The 25,192-nt window shown below is 36.5% G+C and overlaps 1 protein-coding gene across 1 annotated transcript; it reads right to left on the bottom strand.

The window, feature by feature from the left end:
• Positions 1–1,189: 1,189 nt before the first annotated feature.
• Positions 1,190–24,999, bottom strand: usp46 (ubiquitin specific peptidase 46). The gene is made up of 9 exons (XM_048206686.1): positions 24,641–24,999; positions 17,022–17,102; positions 14,305–14,518; positions 9,706–9,947; positions 8,678–8,754; positions 8,475–8,558; positions 7,582–7,779; positions 7,158–7,236; positions 1,190–4,224 (listed from the first exon to the last, which is right to left on the bottom strand). The coding sequence occupies exons 1-9, from the start codon at positions 24,674–24,676 to the stop codon at positions 4,123–4,125; spliced, it is 1,113 nt and encodes a 370-aa protein (XP_048062643.1). The 5' UTR covers positions 24,677–24,999; the 3' UTR covers positions 1,190–4,122.
• Between the last annotated feature and the right edge of the window lie 193 nt (positions 25,000–25,192).

Here is a 25,192-nt window from a genome sequence, read left to right as displayed (position 1 = left end):
AGTCCAAAGGCAGGCAGCAGGGAATCGTAAACGGTACGCAGACAGGATTGATAACAAGCAGACAAGATGATAACGCTCAGTAATGTACACAATGTGAAACAAGACTTCGCACTGAGGTGGTGTGTGAGTCTTAAATAGTCCAGATAATAGGCTACAGTGGCAAATGATGATTGGTGTGGAGTGTTCATGTGACAGGCAGGGAGAATTATGGGAAGTGTAGTCCAGGAACTGACAGGAATCGTGACAGTGTTGATCTCTGTGTATTTATTTTCACTGATTTAGAGTTGTTACATTTGTAATAAATAAACAACAATAAATAAAAAATGTGAAATTTGTGACCAAAATGCAGCCCCGATATGGAACAAAATCATATGTAACTATTTAAAATGATTCATTATCTATTGTATTATCAATGTCACTCATTATTTAAACTATTTGCCCATTATTTTGGGAGGATGTTGAGCCCTGCTCCCCCTCTAGCTGTGGAGAGTGGCAGGTGAAAAGAGAGCATGACAGCTGAAGAACAAAAGCACATCCCTCCATCACACAGGATATGAGTGCTTGATTAAACCAGGTTATGGTCCACAAACAAGAGGAAGTATAAAAGAAACAAATCTGTCAAGGACTTCCTCTCTCTCTCTCTCTCTCATACACACACTTCACCCTTCTTCATGCTGATCAGCATTTGACGCACATACTGTGATGCATACATGTTCACACTTCAGTTAAGGTTTTACCCCCCCCCACACACACACGGGAAAACAAAGGACATTGATTTTCTAGGAGAACTCTCCCTGACTCGCTCTGTTGCAGGTGTTTTTTCATCTCATGTGCGTAAAGACGTCACACATGCCCCTTGCGTTCACACACACAGGAAGTCACACATCTCCCTCAGGAAATCCCTAAAAATGTTTGTTGCTGTTGATGCATCAGCATTTTAGGCACATAAAGGACCTTGTGTAAACAGGATTTTCATTTCTCGTCATTTCGATCGTTCAATGAAGCTATTCTTCTCCCTTTTCACTCCCTCGCCCTGCTGTTCTCTGCACAAAGCCTTTTGTGTCTTTGTACAAAATTGCCATCTTATTAGTCACAGAAGTGGGAAATAAGATGTGTCAGCCACAAAAAGCAGAAGAATAATTGAAACAAACACAAAAACAATTAAAAATCACTGCAGAGCCACAGCTGGTAAAGTTGCGTTTCATTTATTGAGGAAAGGAAAATAAACCAAAAGAATCTCATTCAGGATTCCAGTTCCTACGAGAAACCTTTTTGGTTCTGCTATGATAAAGTGCACTTACAGTTATCACACTTTCCATTAGAGTTTGAGTCCTGGTATTTTTCTCTCAGACAAACAAACATTGTACATTTCTTTTGTGGACCTAAAAAATACACACATGAAAAGAGGACAAAACCGACAGGTGTGTTTTTGCATACAAGGTGTGTAACTGTGAAAAGTGACAGTCTAATAGGTTATCAACATATCCAGATGTTCATGTATATGTGTAGGTTGGGATTCAATCCACAGTAGTAAGAAGTTACAGTACTTTTAGTTTAGGCTACTCTACAGAACACACTTCAAAATGATCCAGGTCTCCATAAGGGACCTGACTGAAATAATAAAATCTCCAACAGTCAACAGCTTGTAATTTCTTCATTTGCAACCATGACTTCCCCATGTGAATAATAGGTCCTTTTTAATAGAATCATTTAGTGTTTTAAAAATATAATTTATTTCTAACCAATATGCCTACATAATATTTATGTACAGCTTCATGACACAGAGATATCTCTTTCATTTTCCAGTATGAAGGACTGTGAGATTTTCCCACCACAATTTTGGCACATTTCTGTTCATTTTGATCACTGACGAACCAAAAGAACAGGCATGGGACAAGAAACATGGTCTTAGGACCACTAAAACATCTTTAAACAACCACATATGCTCCTCTTTTTGAAAAACAGCAAGTGTCACTGGGGAACTGCGTATGAAAAAACTACCGTCCAAATAATCACTCAGCATCTGTCGAGCCTCTGGAAACAACAGGACAAGCACAAACACTGCATAGTCAATCTCACATTGTGTCGTTACACAGTGTTCATACATCTATATTGCATGTAGTGTGGCTTAAACATATAAATACATATTATAATGATTCTGAGGAGTGTGAAAATACAAGTACCACAGACTTAGAATGGGCTCAAAAACGCATGTGGAGAAATGGGTGATCTAGAAAACACATCCCCCCCCATCACTTATTCTACTGTTACACTGAATGAGCTGTGAACGGACAGAAAAAGGCAAATAAATCATGTATTTCAGTTGTGGGACATTTTACAGTATTTCTGAGAGAATGAAATGGTAAATGACCATTAGATACTCACCTAAATCAAACAATAACATTAAAAAGCTATACAATGAAGAAACGGGAGTACCGATCAGTTGTTAGTGTTTCTGTGAGCTTAGTTTTTAAAAAATGTGTAGAAATGTTGGTGTAAAACGAGCATGGAATGTTCATCTTGTCCCTGTATTGCACCTTGTTTCCCTTCTGTGACTATTTCAAGTCACTCTCTCCCATTTATATACAAAATTAAATCCCAAAAATCAGGATTATCAAGTACATTTCCCTACTGTCTTCAATAAAGTTCCCCATTTATTTGAAGTCAGATGCTCTCAGTACAACGTATAATAAATAGTAAAAGCCCTCTCAGATAAACGCCACAAAGTTGAAATGTTCTTATCGTAACAGCGGTGTCCTATCAGATACTTCGATAAGAACTAAAGCTGAACTTGACAGATCGCAATGAAACAATCTCAAGGCTGCTGCTGTTGAATGTCATATCTGTGTCCAAGACTTAACACCTCAAAGTAATGATAAAATGAAATGCCACATCATCTAACTTCTAATAAATGACCAGGGACCAAGTTGCAACATGTATTAAAGTGATAGTTCACCCAAAAATGAAAATTATCCCATGATTTACTCACCCTTCAAGCCATCCTAGGTGTATATGACTATCTTCTTTCACACAAACACAATCAGAGATATATTTAAAAATATCCTGGCTCTTCCAAGCTTTATATTGGTAGTGAATGGGGACGAGATTTTGAAGAGATGGATTCAACCAACTAAAGCAGAAACTAAATCTATGTAAGGCCCTTACCTATAATGGAAGTTAGGTAACAACAGTGTTAGATAAGAATGCAAGGGAGACAAAAGCAGCGTTTCAGCCTTGCAATTCTGCCCATTTTCTTTGTTACTGGAAGAGATTTCAATGTGACAACTTTTGAAAACTCTCTTGGTAACAAGACTGCAACTACTTCTGGATGAAAAGCAAAGTCACTTCAGAGCAGCTGCCTGCATTTACTGTTTAAATGCAGACACACACACACAAATACACTCACTCATGTAACAGACTGCTCAGAATCATAATCCCACAACATGGTGAAATCCAAAACAAATTGTCACACAGTGCAAACAGCCCCTCAGATGACCAAGACTGAACTAGGATGTGCGGATTCACCAGCTACTGGGTAAGAGTTGTACGAATGAGGACTGATGGGTGGGAATCACAGTACAAAACATTTGAAGTGAAGCCAGGGATCTTAAGCCAGGGATCAAGAGAGAGAAACCCTCTTCCTGGTTTCAGATACCCGAGATGAGAGGCACTGACCAATCAGAAGCAGTGACTCTTGCTAGAGTACCAGGACTCATTGCTCCGTTTGTAGCTTTTTGATTCCTTCAAGTTTTCACAAGTATTGTAGTTGTATATGTTGTGATTTTTTCATTGTGTTGCTTTTGTGTTACTTATTGTTGTTTTGTTTATAAAGTGCCTTTCAGATGCAGGTGACTGACTTGAGGGTCAGATTTGAAGATGTGATTTATTCCCCCAGAGTGCAGCGAGATTTGGGAGAATGGGACTTCTGGGAAATGTCATATTGGCAAATAGGGTTAAAGAGAGCTTTTGGCACACAGTCTCAGCTGGAGACCCTAAGTATGAGATGAGGAAAAGGAGAAGGATGTGGAAAAAGGAATCTAGCGGATGTCATCACGTATACCGTTCCTTTTGATCTCTTCTCGTGATCCTCCTCAGCTCTTCATTTGTCACCCCTCTGCTTCTTCATTCTCTGGACTGATAGAACAGGATGTATCCTGACTCAGAGTTCTTGGAAATGTCAGAGGTCAAACCGTAAAACTCCTCTATCGCCTGTGCATCAATTTTCTGTGAGAGAAATAAAATAAGATACAAGAAAAAGATGGTGAGAGAGCAGGAAGGAGGAATTTTATTTTCTGCATGCATTGGGGTTTATATTTTGTCTGCATACTAGCATTCAAAAGTCTGAGGTCAGTAGGTTTTTTAAGTTTTTTAAAGAAGTCTCTTAGGTTCACCAAGGCTCTAGTTATTTGATCAAACATACAGTTAAAAGGTGCAGTATGTAGGATTTCTGTCTGCTAGAGGTCGTTAGAGGCCTATTCAAAACAAAGGTGTAGCTTGGTGACGCCAAGTGAGGAATCTTGGGACATGTGGTCTTTACCTCAATGGACGGTGCAAAAGAATAGGGATAGGACTCGGGAAGAAATCATGTTAATGGATGCGATTATTAACGTTACTATAGTATGAAGCAGAGCAGGACCGAGTGTTTTGGGAGCTGAACAAGGCCGCTGGAGCGATTGTGCAACACACGCCGCAAGCAGCGGAACTTTTATTATGCCACAGTCGCAGGCGCTGCTTCTCCTATTCCGGTCATGAGTATGAGGTAACACAGCTCTGTTTATCATATTAGATACATTTGAGTGTGTTGAAAATGATGTTATAATGTTACTCTGTGCGTTCGCTCAGTGGCTGCTGTGAGACACTGTTGCACACTGCAGTAAGCTGGATCGATTTTAGAATATCATATTAATGGATATATGGTTTGTGTTGATAAATGGCATGCAATTAATTTTAAAATGTATAGTATGATGGAGAAAATTCTGTATTACTGTTACTAAAAATAAAGCTGCATCTGATTATGCTATGTTAGCCACTTCACAAAATACTGTTTTTCTCTGAGGCATGGTAAAGCATGGTACTCGCAAAAAATCAAGAAAACTAGATTTAAACAATAAGACTAAATGTGTTGAGCTATATAACAACAATTAGTTTTCTGTTTATAAATATATCAAAACAGTTGTTCCCTTGTCTATTAAAACGTGTAATATATTAAAGCGTCTTTGGTGTTTCCATGGTTTCTACAAAATAAAACTGGAAACTGAGGATAACGCGCAATTGACAGGCAACTCCTTACACGTCCTGGAGCCTTTGTTAAAAAAAAAAATCACGATTTTCTCACGATTTACAAATAGTTGGAAACATTTGAAATATTGTAAGCACTCAAGTGAAAAAAATATATAACACTGGCCTGGTGGTTTTTGGATATTTTACTGCAAAAATCTTACATATTGCACCTTTAAAGCATTATTACAATTCAATAATAGATTTTTCTGTTTTAATATATTTTTAAAATGTAATTTATTCCTGTGATGACAAAGCTGAATTTTCAGCATCATTACAGGCTTTAGTATCACATGATCCTTCAGAAATCCTTCTAATAGGTTGTTTGCAATCACGTGGTTCTGGTGACGCGCGAAATACCGGTGGAGGGCAAACAGTGAAAATTAGAATGGAAGAGATGGAGAAAAGTCCTTTCTGTGCTGGTTTAGAAAGGTATAAACAGAAAATCACAACATATGTTGGACGTGATCTTTATGTTATGAAGATGAGCAACTTTTCCACTGAATTGAAAGACTTTCCCGTCATCGAGGAGGTAGATATAGAGAATGTGAAGCTGCCGTCACGCCGCGTTCAGTTCTAGTCTGGGTTTGTTTATATCGCGCTGCCTTTCTGCTAGTGAAGTATTTTGATTTTCTGTCGCGATTGTGAAAAATGTCGCCATTGTAGGTCATTTATGCTGAATCGAGAATCGCAACAGGAGCTCACATCATTGTTCAGGGAAAAAACTGGACGGTGTACAATTGTTCCCTTTTATACGTGTAAAAACACACTAAGGGAAGCAGGTTGAGGAGGTGACGGGAAGACGCTGTATATCAAATCTAATAATGTCACTGATTTAACCCACTGCATATCACCCAATAAAATAATCACATAGCTGAGTGTTTTTGAAAGTGTTGTCTTTGTTGTTGAATCGACTTCTGTCAGCTTGTTAAATTTATTTGGACATTTTCTACTATATGATGGCTGAAGCAGCAGCGCGTGACACTGTTCTCATGGTAACCAGATCAACATTGTGAACGGAATACTACAAAACTGAAGTGAAAACACCAAATTATCATTCAATGGGATAAAATAGCTTCTCTTCCCTGCAAACAATACCTTGAAGAATGTGGATATTTAACCAAGTCAAAAACAAATAAGGTAAGCAGGTATCCATATTCATTTCAGTATCAGCAGACGCAAAACGCTATTAAAGGCGACAACTTTTAAAGGTAAAAAACGATATAAGTTATAAAAAACGGTATAAGTTATGTAAACAATATAAACACCTTCTGGGTTCTCGATTTTATCGATTTGAGCAACCGTAAACGACGTAAAACATCCAAATTTTGAGTTTTTGATAGGATTCCTATATAGAAATATCACTCCCTGCCCTCCAGACTCATTCGCGCTGCTGCTGTGACGTCATGTGCAAACAACCTATTTGTTGATTTGGTGCTCAAGAAACATTTTGGTAACACTTTATATTACAGTGTCCTTGTTAAATGTACTTACTATAGTAATAACAGTAAATTGTGCATAATTATACGGAACCAAACCCTTATCCTAGCCATGACCCTATAGTAAGTGCATGTTTATTAATGTTACAGTGTAATTATACATTTTATTACATAGTAGTAGAACACATTAAAATAAAGTGTAACCAACATTTCTGATTATCATCAGTTGAAAACAGAAGTGCTGATTAATATATTTGTGGAAACCATTTTTTTCAGGATTCTTTGATGAATAGAAAGTTTAAAAGCACAGCAATTTTTGTAACTTATAAATATTATATATATATATTCAATTTTAAGTTCTTTTAAAAAATCTGATCCTAAACTTTTGAACGGAAGAGTATTATATATATGTATAGATATAGATATAGAAGGTGTGCATACCTCCACAATGTCATCATCAAACAGCAGCCAGAAGCCGTGACTCTTCACAATGCTGATGTAATGCCCTCTGTTTGGGCCACTAATACACACAGAGGCAGAAAATTAAAAAAAAAAATCAATTCATATTTTAAATATTTAGACACTGAGCATTTTTCAGTATTTTAGCATAATAAAGACATAAAAACATCTCTTTTTTCTTCACATTTATCTTTCCTGATAAATACATTATTCTTGAAGCAAAACCTTTACCATTGTGGTGTATTTTCAGACTACGACAAATATATTCATTGCATAGTGCATTGAGACTCCAACTGCTTATAATGTCAATATTTATAAAATATGACTTAATGTACTTAAATGGCAGACTGTGTTAAGACGGTCTGTTTTATATGTTGCAGATGTGCATGTTTGACAGTTCTCGTACCTGCCACAGTGAACCACCACAGCGACAAGGTCGTACATGCGGTCTAGGTTGACAGCGTCAGCGGAGGTGTTGAAGAGGCGGAGCTCCAGTGGAAAGACCACACGGTAGCTCAGTTTAGTGTACCGATGCAGCTGCTCCATGTACTTAAAGCGCTTCAGATGAAGAGCCAAGATCATGGGCAACTTCTTCACACGCATACTGCAACACATACACACACAATCACAAAAAACTAAAATTAAAAATAAAATAAATAACTGGCACTTATACTTTCACATTACAGTATCTAGAGCAGCATCAATGCTTTCCCCCCCATACACGTGACGGTCACCGTGATTTTGCCAAGTAAGACATGTTCCTGGATCAACATCTTTGTTGTCCTGGAACAACATTCCAATCAACCAATCAGATTTGAAGGACAAGTTTACCATTTATGTCAAGTTTAGGCTTACAACCTGGGTTAGGTGCTTCCACAACAGTGTTATTCAACTATCATTTCCCCTGATTTTAGGGATAAGTTATGGGTAGGGTTAGGTTTAGGGGTTGGGAAAAGGTTAGGACTAAATTTTGGGATAGGAATGTTGTTCCAGGATCAACAAAATATGTTGATCCAGGAACATGTCTTACGGTGACCTACACGTGACACAGACTACAATGTAAATTTTATTGTGTAAATATAGGCCACAAATATACTTTATATTACAAAAACTACATTATTAAAACAAATCACACATACAAACTAATTCAGGAACAGTTTGTAATGGATTACTACCATACTTTTGAAATAGTATGTGAAAAATTAAGTAATGATAAATGTTGCATAGAGTATATTCTAAAAAATTTTTCCACAACACAATTTTGCACATTTAATTATCCAGATATTATTGTGAAAATACCGTTTCTGTGCCTCTTGTTTGCTACAGCACGTCTCACAGTAGTATTTATACTCACTGCACAGGGTCTCTGTATTACTGAAGTCCCTGTAAAAGCCATCAGAAAAAACACACATCTACTAAAAAGCATGAACACAGTGTGAAAAAACTGGTTTTGTACATCAGCATGTGTGATTACTTTTATGTCACTGAGCGTGTATGTTTACCTGAGACAGTGTGTTATTGAAGTGTTCTGCTCAACATCTACAGACAAATCCAAAAAGTCTTCATCCTTGCTACTGACCTGTAAAAACAGAGGGCATGTGAGTTCACTTACATATTAAGAAAGAAGAGAAAACACATCTATGCCCCACTCACAAAACCTCTTCAGAGACTCTGATCTCCCTCCCCACAGAGACAATCTTAGTAATCAAGCATTTTAGAGGGGGAGAGAGGGAACTCATTTCTGCAAAGATGTTCATTACGCATGTTGACGACCCCTTTCTATGGTTTCAGCTGAACTCTGGTGGCCTGACTGTCTCCTGTTGTCTTGCACTTATTGTGAAAGATGTGTTAAAGCACTGGCTTGTGACAGCGTGTTAGCACTGTCGAGTCGAGTTGAGTGGCAGTGTGTTAATGCAGAGGAAAAGTAGGTTAATCAACAGAGAAGACTGAAAAGTGGGCCACACGGCAGAGAGACTCTTTCTGCAGCCAGCAAAGTTCAAACAACTGACCGAATGTTGTTGTATAAGAAAACTCACAATGATTTTGCAAAAACACCCAAACAGTCCTTTTGAGGCCGTCTAACAGAGAAGAGTACTCTATTTATGAAAAATGAAGTACAGTTTTGCTCATACATTTACATATCCCTTTTAGAATTTAGATGTTTAGCATTTTTAAATAATTATTTTTTTTAATATTAAGTTTATGTACAGTAGTATTGCCCTGAAGAAGCTGCATAACAGATAGTAGTAAATATTTTATAAGGCAAAACAATAACTTAATTTTAAACAAATTAACAAGAACAAAGGTTCTTTATATTGCTTGCAGCCTTTTGTGATGTTTTGCATTAATAAATATGGTAGGATATTTATTTTGTCCCTTGGAATACATAGAAACATCTGTAAAATAGCTTCAATAATTAAACATCTTGCAGATTCTGCCAGGGTTATGTAAACTTTTTTTTTGCAGAACTGCACTTCAACATTTGCATCTGTGTATGAAGCAAACACTTGAGGTTACACAACACACATACCGTCTCACAGTTGAGACAGCGCGTCTCATTGGTCAGCGTGCCCTGGAAGATATCGTGAACCCAGGTGGGCTCGGCCTTGTTCTGTTCCGGCTCGGTGTCCGTAGCGATGGCAGTGCCATTGTTCTTCAGCCGTCCATTCTGTTTCTCCTGTTTCTTCTCCTCTTGCAGGATGTCAGCCACCGTGTTCAGCAGGTAGTTCAGGAACTCGTGGGCATCTTGCTGCATGTAGTTATCAAACAGGTCTATAGGAGAAGCCAGAAAATGTAACACATGACATAAATCATAAAGTGATGGAACTAAGTCAGTTCACTTGAATTCACCCTATCCATTTTCCAAATGAATGTTATTGATCTTTCTATGAAGGATTAATCTATGCATATATTTCATTTTTATATTTTACATTTAATTAAAATATTATAACTTGATCTTCCAGTGAAGCAACAGGCTTCTCTCTGGTGATGTATGCCAGACTTCTCCAATCATTTAGTCCACTTAAACCCCACACCTTTCTTACAATGGACTGTAAGCTCGCATTCAGATCTGCCCCAAATTTAATCAACAACCAATGGATAGGACCAAATTTGTGGCCTCACTTACATAAATTAACTATAGTGTCCTGCACCCACTAGTAAAAAAAATATATAAAAAATTATATCTAGTGTCTGAATAATTTTTGGTTTGACTGTACATGACAATTCGAAAGAAAATATTTCTCACTACATCTGGTTCACTGCAACTTCTCAAGTAGCTCAATCAATTTAAATGGGGAAAACTGAAATCTCCAAAAGTGTTTTACAAGATTACGTTTCAATAGCATATTATATCTGACAATAATGTAAATTTAGCTTCTTTAGCTTAAATCATGTTAAAACCCAGTATTTTTCAGGCTGTTCTACAACACGAATTCCGGAAAAGTTGGGATGTTTTTTAAATTGGAATAAAATTAAAACTAAAGGCTTTCAAATCACATGAGCAAATATTTTATTCACAATAGAACATAGATAACATAAAATGTTTAAATGGAGAAATTTTACACTTTTATCCACTAAATGAGCTCATTTCAAATTTGATGCCTGCTACAGGTCTCAAAAAAGTTGGCACGGGGGCAACAAACGGCTAAAAAAAGCAAGACATTTTGAAAAGATTTAGCTGGGAGAACATCTAGCAACTAATGAGGTTAATTGATATCAGGTCTGTAACATTATTAGCTATGAAAGGGATGTCTTAGAGAGGCAGAGTCTCTCAGAAGTAAAGATGGGCAGAGCTGTGAAAGAGTGCGTAAAAAGATTGTGGAATACTTTAAAAACAAGTTCATCAACGTCAAATTGCAAAGGCTTTGCAAATCTCATCATCTATAGTGCATAACATCATCAAAAGATTCAGAGAAACTGGAGAAACTCTGTGCATAAGGGACAAGGCCGAAGACCTTTATTGGATGCCCATGGTCTTTGGGCCCTCAGACGACACTGCCTTGACACTCATTGGCATGACTGTGTCAATGACATTACTAAATGTGCCCAGGAATACTTCCAGAAACCACTGTCAGTACACAATCCGCCGTGCCATCTGCAGATGCCAACTAAAGCTCTATCATGCAAAAAGGAAGCCATATGTGAAAATGGTCCAGAAGCGCCGTTGTGTCCTGTGGGCCAAGGCTCATTTAAAATGGACTGTAATCTTCTAACTACTGACTGCTTTGTCGGACAAAATGGCGGATTCGGCATTCTGACTGGTTAGATCGCTTGTCAATCAAACTCCCTGCGAAGGGTCAATTACTTAGAAGACATGTTAGGGTTCTTTAGAGATATAATGTTCCAGCAAGTCTGCTTAATCAATTACCAAAGAAGCATGTCAAAATTATTCAGGAAAATAAGATTTTCTTATCAAGGTGATAAAATGTTGTGTAGCAAAAATGAGTACACCCTGCTAAACGTTGCTAAATAAAACAAAATAAACATTTTCTGGTGTAAGTTTAAGGCAATGTTAGATCAACAGGTAAGTATGTTGAACCAAAACACAAAAAGAAGTAATTTCTTGACAATTAAAAGTGTTATATAGCCCACTGAATCATTCTCAGACTTAATGCTGACAACAATGGAACCTCTTGGGAGAGAACTGTCAGGAGACTTATTTCTTAGCACAAAAGAGGACAGTGGTCCAAGAGGATTAACAAATCATTGTTTTAAGTGTGAAAATATAGCAAAAGTAACACAGAAATTCAAAAACAATGGACTTGTGACAAGGCCCTGAAATAATCAGGCCTTCATTTAAAGCTTTCATTTAGTGATGAGGGATTTTTTTGCCAGACAAAGCAGGAGAAATACCAAGCGAGTGTCTCAGAGCCAGCAAAAGCTATGAAAAGAGAGACTGTTTATCTCACAGAGAAAGATGCAGCCTGCAGAAATGACATGCATTGTTTGTTGTTCTCAGTGGAGCTACCTACTGTAGCCAAAGCACAATAAAGTCAGTTAGCCATTTCCAAAGCCCAAATTTACAAAATATAGATTTTAGAGGAGGAGTACAATGAGAAGTGCCTGGTTCCCACAGTAAAGTTCAGTGGGACAGTCAATGGACTGTTTCAAAGTGGAAAAGTGTTCTATGGTCAGACGAGTCCAAATTTGACATTCTTGTTGGAAATCACGGATACCGTGTCCTCTGAGCTAAAGAGTGCCTGGTTCCCACAGTAAAGTTCAGTGGAAGTAAAGCTCTTATATAGGGATGTATGAGTGCTGAAGGTGTGAGGGAGTTCTGGTTTATCAATGCTGTCATGAATTCCCACACCACTGTGTAATTCAATACACAAACTTGAAACAGATGTTACCCTTTCCTCATTCCCTACAAATTTTTTTAACATGACAATGAGAATTGAGAATATGCATTCTCCCAAGGTGAAAAACCTTCTGTGGACATGTATTGCACTCAATCTTAACACTCTCGAGAGCCTGTGGGGGATTCTGTAGAGACGAGTTGAGCAACACTCCCCATTAATGATCAGGGCATTTAAGAAGCTCATCATTCAGGAGTTAAACAGGAGAGATGTGACAAATTGTCATGAACTTGTACACTCATGTGGCTCATGTGATTTGAAAGTTCCAACATTTCCAACATTTCCAGAATTCGGGTTGTAGTTAAAGTGCATGTGCATTCTGGAGAAAGCAAACTCTATTATAAAGGTGACTGACTCTTGTAACTGAAAGATAGCACTTCCATTTCCCCTGTGAAGGCAGCATTTTGGACATGGTGTGATCACATGAACTGAGAGGAGCTCTATGGTCACACATTTGAGCACAATGTTGGTACATGCCATAGCATGTGCAATCATACACCTAACTCTGTGCGAGTGTAGCTGGTGAAGTGACGTCTCTCTGACAGAGGTCTGTATTGTTAATTCATAGAGAGGGCCTTTTCTGGAATGAGACAGAAGAACAAATCCTCTTTTATACTACATATTATCCCTCCCCTCTCCCTCAAAACACACACACCTGATCTGTTACACCTGCTTCTCATTCAGCATATCACACAGAGGCTTACTGTTAGTGCGCACAGATTTGATTTTTCACATAGTCCCCTGTCTGAACACCAGCAACAGCTCTATTAGTTGCCTAAAAACTCATGTTAAACTCATCTTTACCATCAAACACTTTATATTGGATACACAAGCACATTTTAAAATTCTCAAGCATTCTGTTTCTGAGGATATTTTAGAAGTTTTGTGGGATTCTGGCTTGACAAAAGATGGCTTAGTCATAGTAGACACCATATTTATCTTGATGTGAAAGAAAACGGGGACAGAAGTACAGTCTGTTCAGTATGTCTTACTTTTGTGAATGTGTCGATCATTCAGTCAACATTGAAAACATGTTGTTTCTCGAATGTTCAGGAACACAAAATTAGATGGATAGAGCCAAATATGACATCTATTCTGATTAAGATCAAACAGATCGCAGTTCAAATACAGATGAAGAAAGGAGATTCATTTAGGAAAGTTATTTTGGTTGCAGCTGAAGCTTCTTGATTCTTTTCAAGGAGGTCTATAATACCTGGAAAGAGCAATCCATTACCATTCATGTCAATGGAAGCTGCTCAAAGGAAGTATGCGATTTCAAACCTGCCAATTTGTTTATGGGCGCTCAGTTGCTGATATAGGTTTTGAGCCACCTAAGCTGTGAATGCAAAAATATGTCCTAATGATGCTGATTGGCTGATGGCACCACAAGAATTAGGGTCCTATGATTTGCGAGATGTGGAAAATGTGGATGGAATTGTAAGTTTTATGAATTAATTTGATTACCACAGTTTTGATGATGAATTTGTATTAAATCATAAAACCATAAATCATATAAATCCTGAAAAAATGAAAACAGAATTTGGGGAAAAAACAAAAAATGAAACAGAGGGCCCTATTATTGTTAAAATTTCAATAAATCACTGTTTTAGGATTCAGTTGACATTAGACATGCTTTTTGATTATTAAAATTTACTTAAATCATTTAAACAGAATCCAGAAAAATTTAAATGAAAAACACAAAATATGGGAAAAAAGAAAACCCTTCAGGGGTTAACTAGGCCATGATAACCAGCCAAACCTCGACCCCTCACCATTCTCCTTCCGCAGACGTGAGATGAACTTCTTGGGAGGGATCACGCCCACCTTCTTCTTCTGCGTGGCGATGCTGTGGAAGAGGTCAGCCAGACAGGTGAGAAGGTTCTCCTTTTTTTTCTGCTGGACTTTATACGCCAACACATTCTCCCTAAACGGCCGGCAGAAATACAGAGCCTGCAACACCGAGTTACAGTAACATGTGTTCCCAAACTAGAGAAAAAGACAAAGAAAGAGGAATTCAATTAGGTTGAGCTCATCAATTCTTGAGCGGGAAACAAACAAAGAACACTTGGGACGCAATTAAATCTATGAACCCGGGAAAATCTGGAACATTCTATGCTGGAGGTGCGCCGGGGAAGAAGCAGGCATGGGTTAAACAAACGTGGATCTACATGAGACATTTACAATCAAGAGAAACTCCCTGCTCACAGCTAAAAGCAAATCAAAGGGCTGAAAAAACTAATGGTGGAATCAAATGCTCTTTAAAACATGACCTGCACAGGCTGAAAGAGCAGCACTTGCTGTTACTGTGACAACAGAGCATTGTTTCCCTTCTAAAGGCCTTTTCCTGTTCGTACACACTGACAATGAAGTTGTTTTAGGGGCATTTTGGCATTTTTATTGACAGTGAAAGCAGAGAGATGACAGAAAATGACCGGAAGAAGAGGGTCAGGATCATGTCATGAGTAACGTTATTTGGAAGTGACAGCAATGACTGATCATGAAAAAACAATAATAAACCAATTTTTTTAAATAACTATGTTTACAACTGTTATTAAAGGATTAGTCCACTTTTAAATACACTTTTCCTGATAAATTTACTCACCCCCATGTCATCCAAGATGTTCATGTCTTTCTTTCTTCAGTCGAAAAGAAATGAAGGTTTTTGAGGAAAACATTCCAGGATTTTTCTCCTTACAGTGGATTTCAATGGCTACCAACAGATTGAAGGTCAAAATTACAGTTTCAGTGCAGCTTCAAGGGCTTTAAACGATACCAGATGAGTAATAAGGGTCTTATCTAACGAATCGATCGGTCATTTTCGAACAAAATACAACCGATTATGCTTTATAAACAATATATCGTATTGAACGTACTTTCCGCTTCCGCATTCTTCATAACGCTGAATGTCCTACGCCTTCCCTATTCTACTTACGGAACGAACGCGGTGCCAGTTTCGTTTTTTTCGTAACTTGAATAGGGAAGGCGTAGGACATTCAGCGTAAGCGTTATGAAGAATGCGGAAGCAGAAAGTACGTTCAAGGCGATATTTTGTTACTTATTACTCATCTGGTATCGTTTAAAGCCCTTGAAGCTGCACTGAAACTGTAATTTTGACCTTCAACCTGTTGGTAGCCATTGAAATCCACTGTAAGGAGAATAATCCTGGAATGTTTTCCTCAAAAACCTTCATTTCTTTTCGACTGATGAAAGAAAGACATGAACATCTTGGATGACATGGGGGTGAGTAAATTTATCAGGAAAAGTGTATTTAAAAGTGGATTAATCCTTTAAGATGCGTTTTGGTCAATCAAATCACAAGCGGACAAGTTTGTGACGCATACCCGTTTACACCTGGTATTTTAATCTATTTTGTCCACTTTCTACCACTTCTGTCCTGTTTTTTTTTTTGGGGGGGGAGGGTCTGTATGTTTTTTTTTTCAGATCTTTTGATCTAATGGACAAAATAAGCTTGCAGAGTTTACATGTGAATGCACCCAAAGATGACGGAAAAACAAACGGAACAAAACCTTGCCGAACACGGTGAGTGTGTGATAGAAATCAGGAATGGAAATCACAGATTAACCCTGATCCCTATATTGAGACAAGACACAGATCTTGCATCTCCTTCATGAATACCAGTATGTAAAAGCATGTGCACTACACAATAGGTCACGCCTTCAGCGAAGCAATCATTTTTCATCCAGCATCCTAATATACACTCAGACACATAATTTGATTTTATACTAATCAGTTCTCTCATTAAGTACCTTAAATTGCTTTGTTTTTTTTCATCACCTTGCGATGGCAGTAAATCTTTAATTAAAATTAAAGCAGTTTTGCGATTCTCATTAGATCAGGGTGACAACTCTCCTTCGAATCTAAAAAAGGAACAATAATAATAATAACTGACCTAATTTTTGTGGTTCTCCTTCTAATCTAAGTTAATAGCAAGAAAATAATAACTGTGACCTGATTTCTGTGGATCTCCTTACTGAATTTACTGTTCTGCCAAAACAAGAGTCAGCTTGACCTGAAAGATTCAACTGAAAGAACAGTAACACGTTCATTAATCATACCAGCGGTGCTAATGGCAGCAGGAATAAAAACTGTTGTCAAGCTTCCCTGTTCTGCAGTGAAAATCACATGCTAATATATTTTGCAGAAGAGTACACATAAACCGCTCCCTTCTATTGAAAATAACAAATTAAGTGGGCTGCCAAGGGTTGTGAACTGTGCTTTTTCACCAGTTCAGTGAAACACTTAAACTGGTTGTTTTGTTCTGATGTTGTGGTGTCCCTCAAATGTACAATAATGTTCTTAAGCAATACAACATGGCATGATAACATGAACCTTTGTATTTTACAAAACAAATATGCAAACTGTTACCATGTGTATATTTTTTTGCTCCGTAACCAGGTCTTCACAACATCTGACTCACGTGTGAAGCCGTGTGTGTTTTAGGGTTAGTCTGGCGCTGTGTTATACTTACGTTGACCAATCCAAAGTAGTGTTCATTAATGGGAAACTGCTCTGGACCAATGTCTTTCTCCAGAGCAGAGGCATTGGTGCCCTGAAATGACAGAAAGAGAGGGGGAAAAAGACAAACATCTGTTAAATATTCATGCTTACACAGAATATTTAAGACAAAGTAAGAACACTTACAGCTATAATTACATTTTAAGTTGTCTGTTTAGAAAAAAAATCTTTCTTTTTCTAAAACTCTATGTGCCGACACATGAAATATTCCTCACATTAAGCAACCAAAAATGGAATTATTAGAAACAAAATCACAATGTACCTTCACATTTTTATGACAAGGGCAGATTGACAGATAGCTGGAGAATGACTCATCTTGTATATGATGCTGCAAGTTACACAATGACCTGTTTGTTTTGCAAAATAGTTTTATTTTTATAATATTATAGTCTTATGTAAGACATAATTATATCCAGTAAGCATTCTCAATTCACTCACCACTGGAAAGTGTGGCAAACAGTGTTAATTTTGTATTATTTATATACTATTATAACTTATTATTTTCATTTTAAATTTAGTTCACGTTCAGTAATTTTGTTGTGCTAAATCTTACAATTTAGATTTTGATCTAGGCAAGTTACAGAGTCTTCTAGAAAAAAGTCTTTCTCATACATAACTATATCATTCACAATATGCAGACATGTATTTGATTTTGGAGTCCAGTCCATTCAAACTGATACTCTAGGATCAAGTGTTGCAATTGTCCAATTTATCAGCAACCGAGTGACATGACATTTAAGTTGTAACAGAGCTACACAAAGCCTTAATAATGGATAGAACAACTAAGCAGGAAGTGATGTTGGATAAGAATCCATGACAGAATGTAACTGAATCAGCATGACAAGCTCAGAGTTTTACTTGGGCCTCAGTACAAAGAGGTTCCAATCGTTTTCTCTTAATACCGAAATTGGATTCCAAGTTACATGAACCCTTTACATTTTTTTAAAGAACTATACACAATATCTTTAAAATGTTTGGGGTCAGAAAATACATATTTTTCATACTTTCACAATTTTATTCAGTAAGGACGTATTATATTGACCAAAAGAGTAGAGCAGTAAAGACATTTATGTTACAAAAGATTTCTATTTTCTGTTTTTTTTGTTTGTTTGTTTCAACATTGATAATGAGCAGGGTTTCTGCAGGTTTTATGAAGGTAAATTTAAAACTTTAAGACCTTTTTAAGACCAAGTAAAGAAAATCGAAGGAATATATTGAAAGGGAATACCATACGTCAATATGTTCTCTAAATGTAAATGTATAGGGGGAAACAGTTGTATTAGCAGCATTTCAGAGTTTGAAAATACAAATTATCCATTATTTGATTTTTTGTTTTACAAAAAAGTACCTTGAATCACTCTCAACCACTAACTTTTACTATATTTCCTGATCACAATACAAAAAAAAGTGATGTTCTTCTCAGTATTGCCAACTGCTTTCAACTGTAACTGGTAGCTAAATGTCACTAGATGACATCATAATGGCAAATTCATTGATCTATATAAATATGAATATAGATCAGTAGGCAAAATAAGAATCTAGATAAGGTTTGTCCAAGAAGTTAAAAAAAAAAAAAGTCTCAAAAGTGGCAGTGAAGTCACTAAATCTAGTGACAATATCCCTAAAATGGCAACACTGATCCTCCCTCAGTATTTTTGTCTCATTTTCCAGTGCAAATTTATAAATATTTTTAAATAAAGATGCATTTACTGGAGATTATACAAAATGAAATAAAATGTGAAGTTTGTTTTGTGAAATTGATCAAAATGATGTGAGTTTATGCTTAAAACAAGAACAAATATCTGATAAGAAGAATCAACTTTTCATAACTCATTGGCAGATATTTTTTCTTCTTTTAAGCATAAACTGACTTTAATTTTGCTCGTTTTTTCAAGACTTCATTTTACATTTGCATCTCAAGTAAATGTATCATATATGTTTGTATTGGATATTTGTATTGGAAAACAGGACAAAAATACTGAGGAAGATAGGCCTTTGCAATGAATTCATTGAATTCAATGAATTCATTGCAATGAATGCAACATTTAATGCTATAACTTTATGAATTTCAGACTTTCTGCTGATTTAATTTGTGTAAGAGCGAATTAAGACTTTTAAAGACCCCTTTAAGACCCCGATGAGCATCAAATATTAGAATGATTTCTGAAGGATCATGTGACACTGAAGACTTAAGTAATGCTGAAATTCAGCTTTGTCAACACCATAATAAATTTGAACATATATTTAAATAGAAAACCTTTCATTTAAATTGTATTTATATTTCACATTCGCAATATTTCTGTTTTTACTATATTTTGGTCAAATAAATGCAGCCTTGGTAAGCATAAGAGTTGTTTCAAAAACAGAAATTTTACCGACCCCAAACTTTTGAACAGTTGTAAATGGCTGCCCTTTTATAACCCAACATATCTCTGGATGACTCTGAATGAGCAGATCAGGTAATGACTACCACAATTGGATCCAGTATCAAAGTCATACACCAGTAAATTCAAGACCATGACTGACAGTTGAAAGATGGGAAATAGCCCCTCTCTGTTTCTGTGCATTGTCTAGTTTAGTGTTATTAACCAGACCGAGACAGCATCCTTTTTATCTGTAGGAAATTTGAATCCAAAGTCCTTCATTTCCAGTACTAAAAGATCTTTATTGCCTATTGAAATATAAATACGGCATTGTGTAAGATATTTTTGCCAACATTTGACTTTAAATAGGGGTCATTTTCTCATTGTCTACATACAATTGTCAGCTAAGCCATCTTATGTTTCTGCTTAGAAACCTTCCACAGCACATAAAAGGGCACGTATACAAGTACACACAAACATATTATAAGGCAATATGTTGCCAGACGCATGTTCTCAAACTAAAGTACAGGTAATAGACTCATGTTTTCAAACTGAAGGACAGGTCTGCGGTTGTGCACACCAAACGCACACTAAAAGAGACCAATTAAGCAGGATAGAACATTGAAGACATAAAGGAGAACATTTCATTAGCTTGCCTTGTATCCATGGTCAATGAGCCACTACAAGACGTGGCCCCAAACAAATGCCGATGAACAAATGAACCCTGTCCGTCCATTAGTTACATAACTAGCCCTAAACAGCAGTCAGACGTTAAGTCTGAGCCCCCTCATGCTGGCAATAATTCACTCTTCATGTTCCTAACCACATCTAGCCCAGGCTGACACAGCACCTGCAGTTATCTAAGGATGAACAACTGACAGTGGTTAGAGGTTCAGGCCAATTTCAGGCAATGAAATATTCAGGCAATGTCAGATATCCCACAGTGAAACTGCAGCATTATGTAAAATAATGGGCTCTGCTCCCTTTAGCCATCTTAAATCCCTTTTTTTAAAAAAAAAAAAAAAAAAAAAAGCATACAGAGAGAACAATGAAAGGTATGAGCTCTTTTTTTTTTTTTTTTTGCTGTAAAAGTACTTTAATTATTATGATGGTGATACTACAAATCTCCAGAAGCCATATGATAGTTTTATGTGATGAACAGACTGAAATTTAAGTCATTATTCAATCTTGATATCTCCTCAGGCTATCCTCTGCATGGTAATGAACACTCATGACAGAAGTAGAAATGTCATATTCATGAACAGATTGTTAATTAAATTTGTAATAAATCGGTTAATCTAGTTAAACTTAAACTAAAACAATTAAAAATGTTTAGGCAACTGTAATAAAGTTTAAATAAAATAAAATAAAAATAAAATATTAGATAAAAATCTTAAACTTAAAATGAAAATTAGAAATGTTTCCCTGGCTACTAACTGTCTGAAATATTTTTAAAAAACAAAAACATAAAAAAAAAAAAAAAAAAAAAAAACAACTACTTAAAGCTACAATATGTCAATTTTTCGCCACTGGAGGTTGCCTATTCAAAACAAAGGCGTAGCTTGATGACGCTTTGAGCGCAGATTCTTGGGAGATGTTGTCTTCACCTCACAGTCAGTGGAGAAGAATTGGGATTGGACTCGGGCAGAAATCATGTTCATGGATAAGATTATTAACGTTACTGTAGTATGAAGCAGAGCAGGGCCGCGTGATGTTGGAGCTGAACGAGGCCGCTGGAGCGATTGCTAATAATAGATGAACACGACACGCCTTGCGAGCAGTGGAGCTCTTATTATGCCACAGTCGTCGCTTCTGCTTTTCCGGTCAAGTTTATCATATTAGAGACTTTTGACTGTAAAAAAATGATGTTATAACATTACTCTGTGCATTCGCACGATGGATGCTGTGAGACACTGTTGCACACTGCAGTAAGCTAGATCGATTTTAAAATATCATTTATAAATGCTGGATGGCTTGTGTTGATAAATGGCATGCAATTAATTTTAAAGGATTAGTTCACTTTTAAATAAAATTTTGCTGATAATTTACTCACTCCCATGTCTTCCAAGATGTCCATGTCCTTCTTTCTTCAGTCGAAAAGAAATTAAGGTTTTTGATGAAAACATTAAGGTTTTTGATGAAAACAGGATTTTTCTCCATATAATGGACTTCAATGGGCACCAAAAGGTTCATGGTCCAAATGACAATTTCAGTGCAGCTTCAAAGAGCTTTAAACGATACCAGACAATGAATAAGGGTCTTATCTAGCGAAACGATCGGTCATTTAAAAAAAAAAAAAGTTTAAGTTTTATAAGCACAAATGCTCGCCTTGCTCTGTTCTGTGATGCGCGTTCGTGATGTCACGTAATATGCAATTACGTTGAAAAGGTCACGCTTGACGTTTCGCTAGATAAGACACTTATTCATCATCTGGTATCGTTTAAAGCCCTTTGAAGCTTCACTGAAACTGTCATTTGGACCTTGAACCATTTGGTGCCCATTGAAGTCCACTATATGGAGAAAAATCCTGGAATGTTTTCATCAAAAACCTTAATTTCTTTTCGACTGAAGAAAGAAAGACATGAACATCTTAAAGTAAATTATCAGCAAAAGTTTATTTAAAAGAGAACTAATCCTTTAATACATATTGTATGATGGAGAAAATGCTGTATTAGCCATTTGACAAAATAGTTTTTTTTTTTTTTAGAGGGATGGTAAAAGCATGGTACTCTCGGAAAAAATCAAGAAAACTAGATTTAAGCAATAAGACTAAATAGGGCTGGGCGATATATCGCATGAGATTGCCACGCGCATTTTGTCAGTAAAGCCGGTTCCCTGATTACCGCTAAATCGCCATCACCTGCTTTCAAATGGAGTGGCATTTAATAGACAGAGCCGTAGTTCACTGTCAAGCTACGCAATATCGCGTTCATTATCGCAGATGAATCGCCTTCGATAATGAACGCGATATTGCGTAGCTTGACAGTGATCTACGGCTCTGTCTATTAAATGCCGCTCCATTTGAAAGCAGGTGATGGCGATTTAGCGGTAATCAGGGAACCGGCTTTACTGACGAAATGCGCGTGGCAATCTCATGCGATATATCGCCCAGCCCTAAGACTAAACGTGTTGAGCTATATAACAATAATTCGTTTTCTGTCTTAATGTAACTAAACAGCTCTTCCCTTGTCTAAGAAAACATGTAATATATTAAAGCGTCTTTGGTGTTTCCATGGTGTCTACAAAATAAAAGCGGAAACTGCCATTGACAGGCAACTCCTCACACGTCCCGTATCCTTGGTTAAAATCACGATTTTACAAATAGTTGGAAACATTTGGGATATTGTAAGTACTCAACTGAACAAAATATATAACACTGGACTAGTGGTTTTTGGATATTTTACTGCAAAAATTTTACACATTGTGCATTTAACAAAATTACTAAAATTTTACCTAAAATAAAAAGAAAACCGAACATGTAAAAATTAAACTAATAAATTCTATAATAGTACATAAACAATTAGGGATGCACCATCATGGAAAGTTTGGCTGATACCAATAATTCTTTATATTTGGAAGCTGATAACCAGAAAAATGTATATCAAGATTTAGATTTTGATATACAAGATTTATAAGAGATTTTGTATACAAGCTGATAAATCTAAATCTTGATATACATTTTTCTGAGCCTGAAAACAGAAGACAAACAAATACAGTGGACAACTGCTTTTATTTTAAAACCTTAACTGCAGAAAATAAGGAATTGCAAGGAAACATCTAGAATCTAGATCTTTCTTTTCCCAAAATCATTTACTAAATGTAGCCTACTTTGAATTAGTAAAAGATCCTTACTTTTTAAAATTTTACATTCCTATGGCAAAATTGGGATTCTGATATCCTCTTTTTTACACAGTGAAAAACTTCTAAAGCGAGAATAATCTGCTGTATGCTGATGTGTCGCGTCACGCAGGACACACCAATCAAAACCCTCAGTGTGCTTCGGAAACTTAGGTAAAGTTGGTTTTATATTCACACATTCGGACTTCTGATAAATTCAGACTTTCCAATAAATGTGCAATAAATTAATGTTTGCGAATTTTAAGCAACGACATGATATTGACAACCAACAATTGTCAACTTACAACATTTTTCACAGTTGATCAAAATAGGCAAGTATTGTTTTAATGGCATATTTACTTGTGAATGTCCACTGATTGTCCAATGTAGTGTGATTAACAAGACTATTGAATACGGATGTCCGAATGTGCGAACATAAAACCAACTTTACCTAAGCGCTTCGGAAGTGGTTCAACCAGAGGAAATCATTTATCTGCTTTAATTAATATATCATTATAATATTCTTATCTGACCGATAATGACAACATTAAAAATAAACATTTATCGGCCGATACCGATATGGCCGCCAATAGGCTACATAGTGCATACCAATAAATAATACTAAAAAAAACACATCTAGGCTATAAACAAAAATTAATCAGACATATTCTCAATCGCATTCCAGCAGTTAACAGCTCAAAAAAGGTATCATATGGTGTCGTTTCAACCTTTTTGAATTTTAAAAGATCCAGTCTCAAGTCATTCTAACTGCATAGAAAGAAAGAAGTGACCTGTATTTGTAAAATTTAAAAAAAAAAAAAAAAAAAAAACATTTAATTTTGGGTCATTTCATTCATTTTGGGTTAACTATTCCTTTAAGAGCAGATTTTTAAAACACAATTATCTTTCAACAATTTTGTGACATGCTTAAATTTTTAAAAATGACAGAGCAATACAAAGAGAGTAAATGTCTATGCAAAGCACAGTCACTCATATACATTTTAGGAAGCAAAAAATTACAGAGAGACCCCTTAAAAACAGATTAGCATATTATTTTATCACTGAGACTGTTTTATCGTTTAAAATTAACAACACTAACTGATTACTAACCTGAGCTATCAAAACATAAAGAGGGCATCACTAATATTGCTATATTTCCCTTAGATAAAGTGATATTTATGCAATTTCTTACACTTTCAGTCTCGGTTTATTATTTGAGCATGTTAATATATCTAGTTATGACATATGCGTTCATTACAGGGGTGATCAATGCATACATCAGCTCACAAATGAGGTCATGCACCTGATTGTGAGGAAAGCCATTCAACCATCATTACGTAAGAGCTAGCCAACGCAGTATCCACTCACTTACCATATTACAAATGGAGGCGATGTTTCTGACAGTCATTTAGTTTATAAGGTGCCCCTCGTTGCCATCTTTATGAATTAAACATGATTGTAGCAGCAGTACACTGACAGGCCAAGATGCAATCCCAACCGAGGACAGCAATCAGTGACCATTCAATCCCCGCTGCTCATACAAAGTGCAAACAAAGCGAGAGATAAACGTCTACGGCTTTCATCTATTTGTTTTCTTCATGGTCACTGCAACTAAGAATAAAAACACGGGATATATTTATTGTAAACATCTTTGCCAGTTGTACGTACTAAACGAAATATTCACATCCTGGATTAGCGATCAAACCCCGCCCAGTGAGACGCGATTGGTGCATTTGTTGAATACGACATGAAACGCTACTCGGTTGATTGACAGACTGATTCACCAATGAATGTCGAAAACATTCGTTGTAGCCAATAGAATTTGGATTAGATAGTGCGGGTCTGTGGGTCAGCAGGGGTTGTCTCACAGTTCACAACTTCATAGTGCGTTCAAAATCCATAATGAAGTATGTATGAAAAAACT

The sequence above is a fragment of the Megalobrama amblycephala genome, linkage group LG11 (assembly GCF_018812025.1).
Source record: "Megalobrama amblycephala isolate DHTTF-2021 linkage group LG11, ASM1881202v1, whole genome shotgun sequence".
Lineage (NCBI taxonomy): Eukaryota > Metazoa > Chordata > Actinopteri > Cypriniformes > Xenocyprididae > Megalobrama > Megalobrama amblycephala.
This window is presented reverse-complemented; position numbering and strand designations above follow the sequence as displayed.

What these genes read in the sequence shown, in the direction of transcription:
- usp46 (XM_048206686.1), bottom strand. Translation starts at nt 24,676, where the DNA reads ATGACTGTCAGAAACATCGCCTCCATTTGTAATATG. An exon ending in ACTACTTTGGATTGGTCAAC is followed by an intron (nt 14,519 to 17,021) that starts GTAAGTATAACA and finishes CTTTTTCTCTAG; the next exon opens with TTTGGGAACACATGTTACTG. An exon ending in AAACAAGAGGCACAGAAACG is followed by an intron (nt 7,780 to 8,474) that starts GTATTTTCACAA and finishes TATGTGTTGCAG; the next exon opens with TATGCGTGTGAAGAAGTTGC.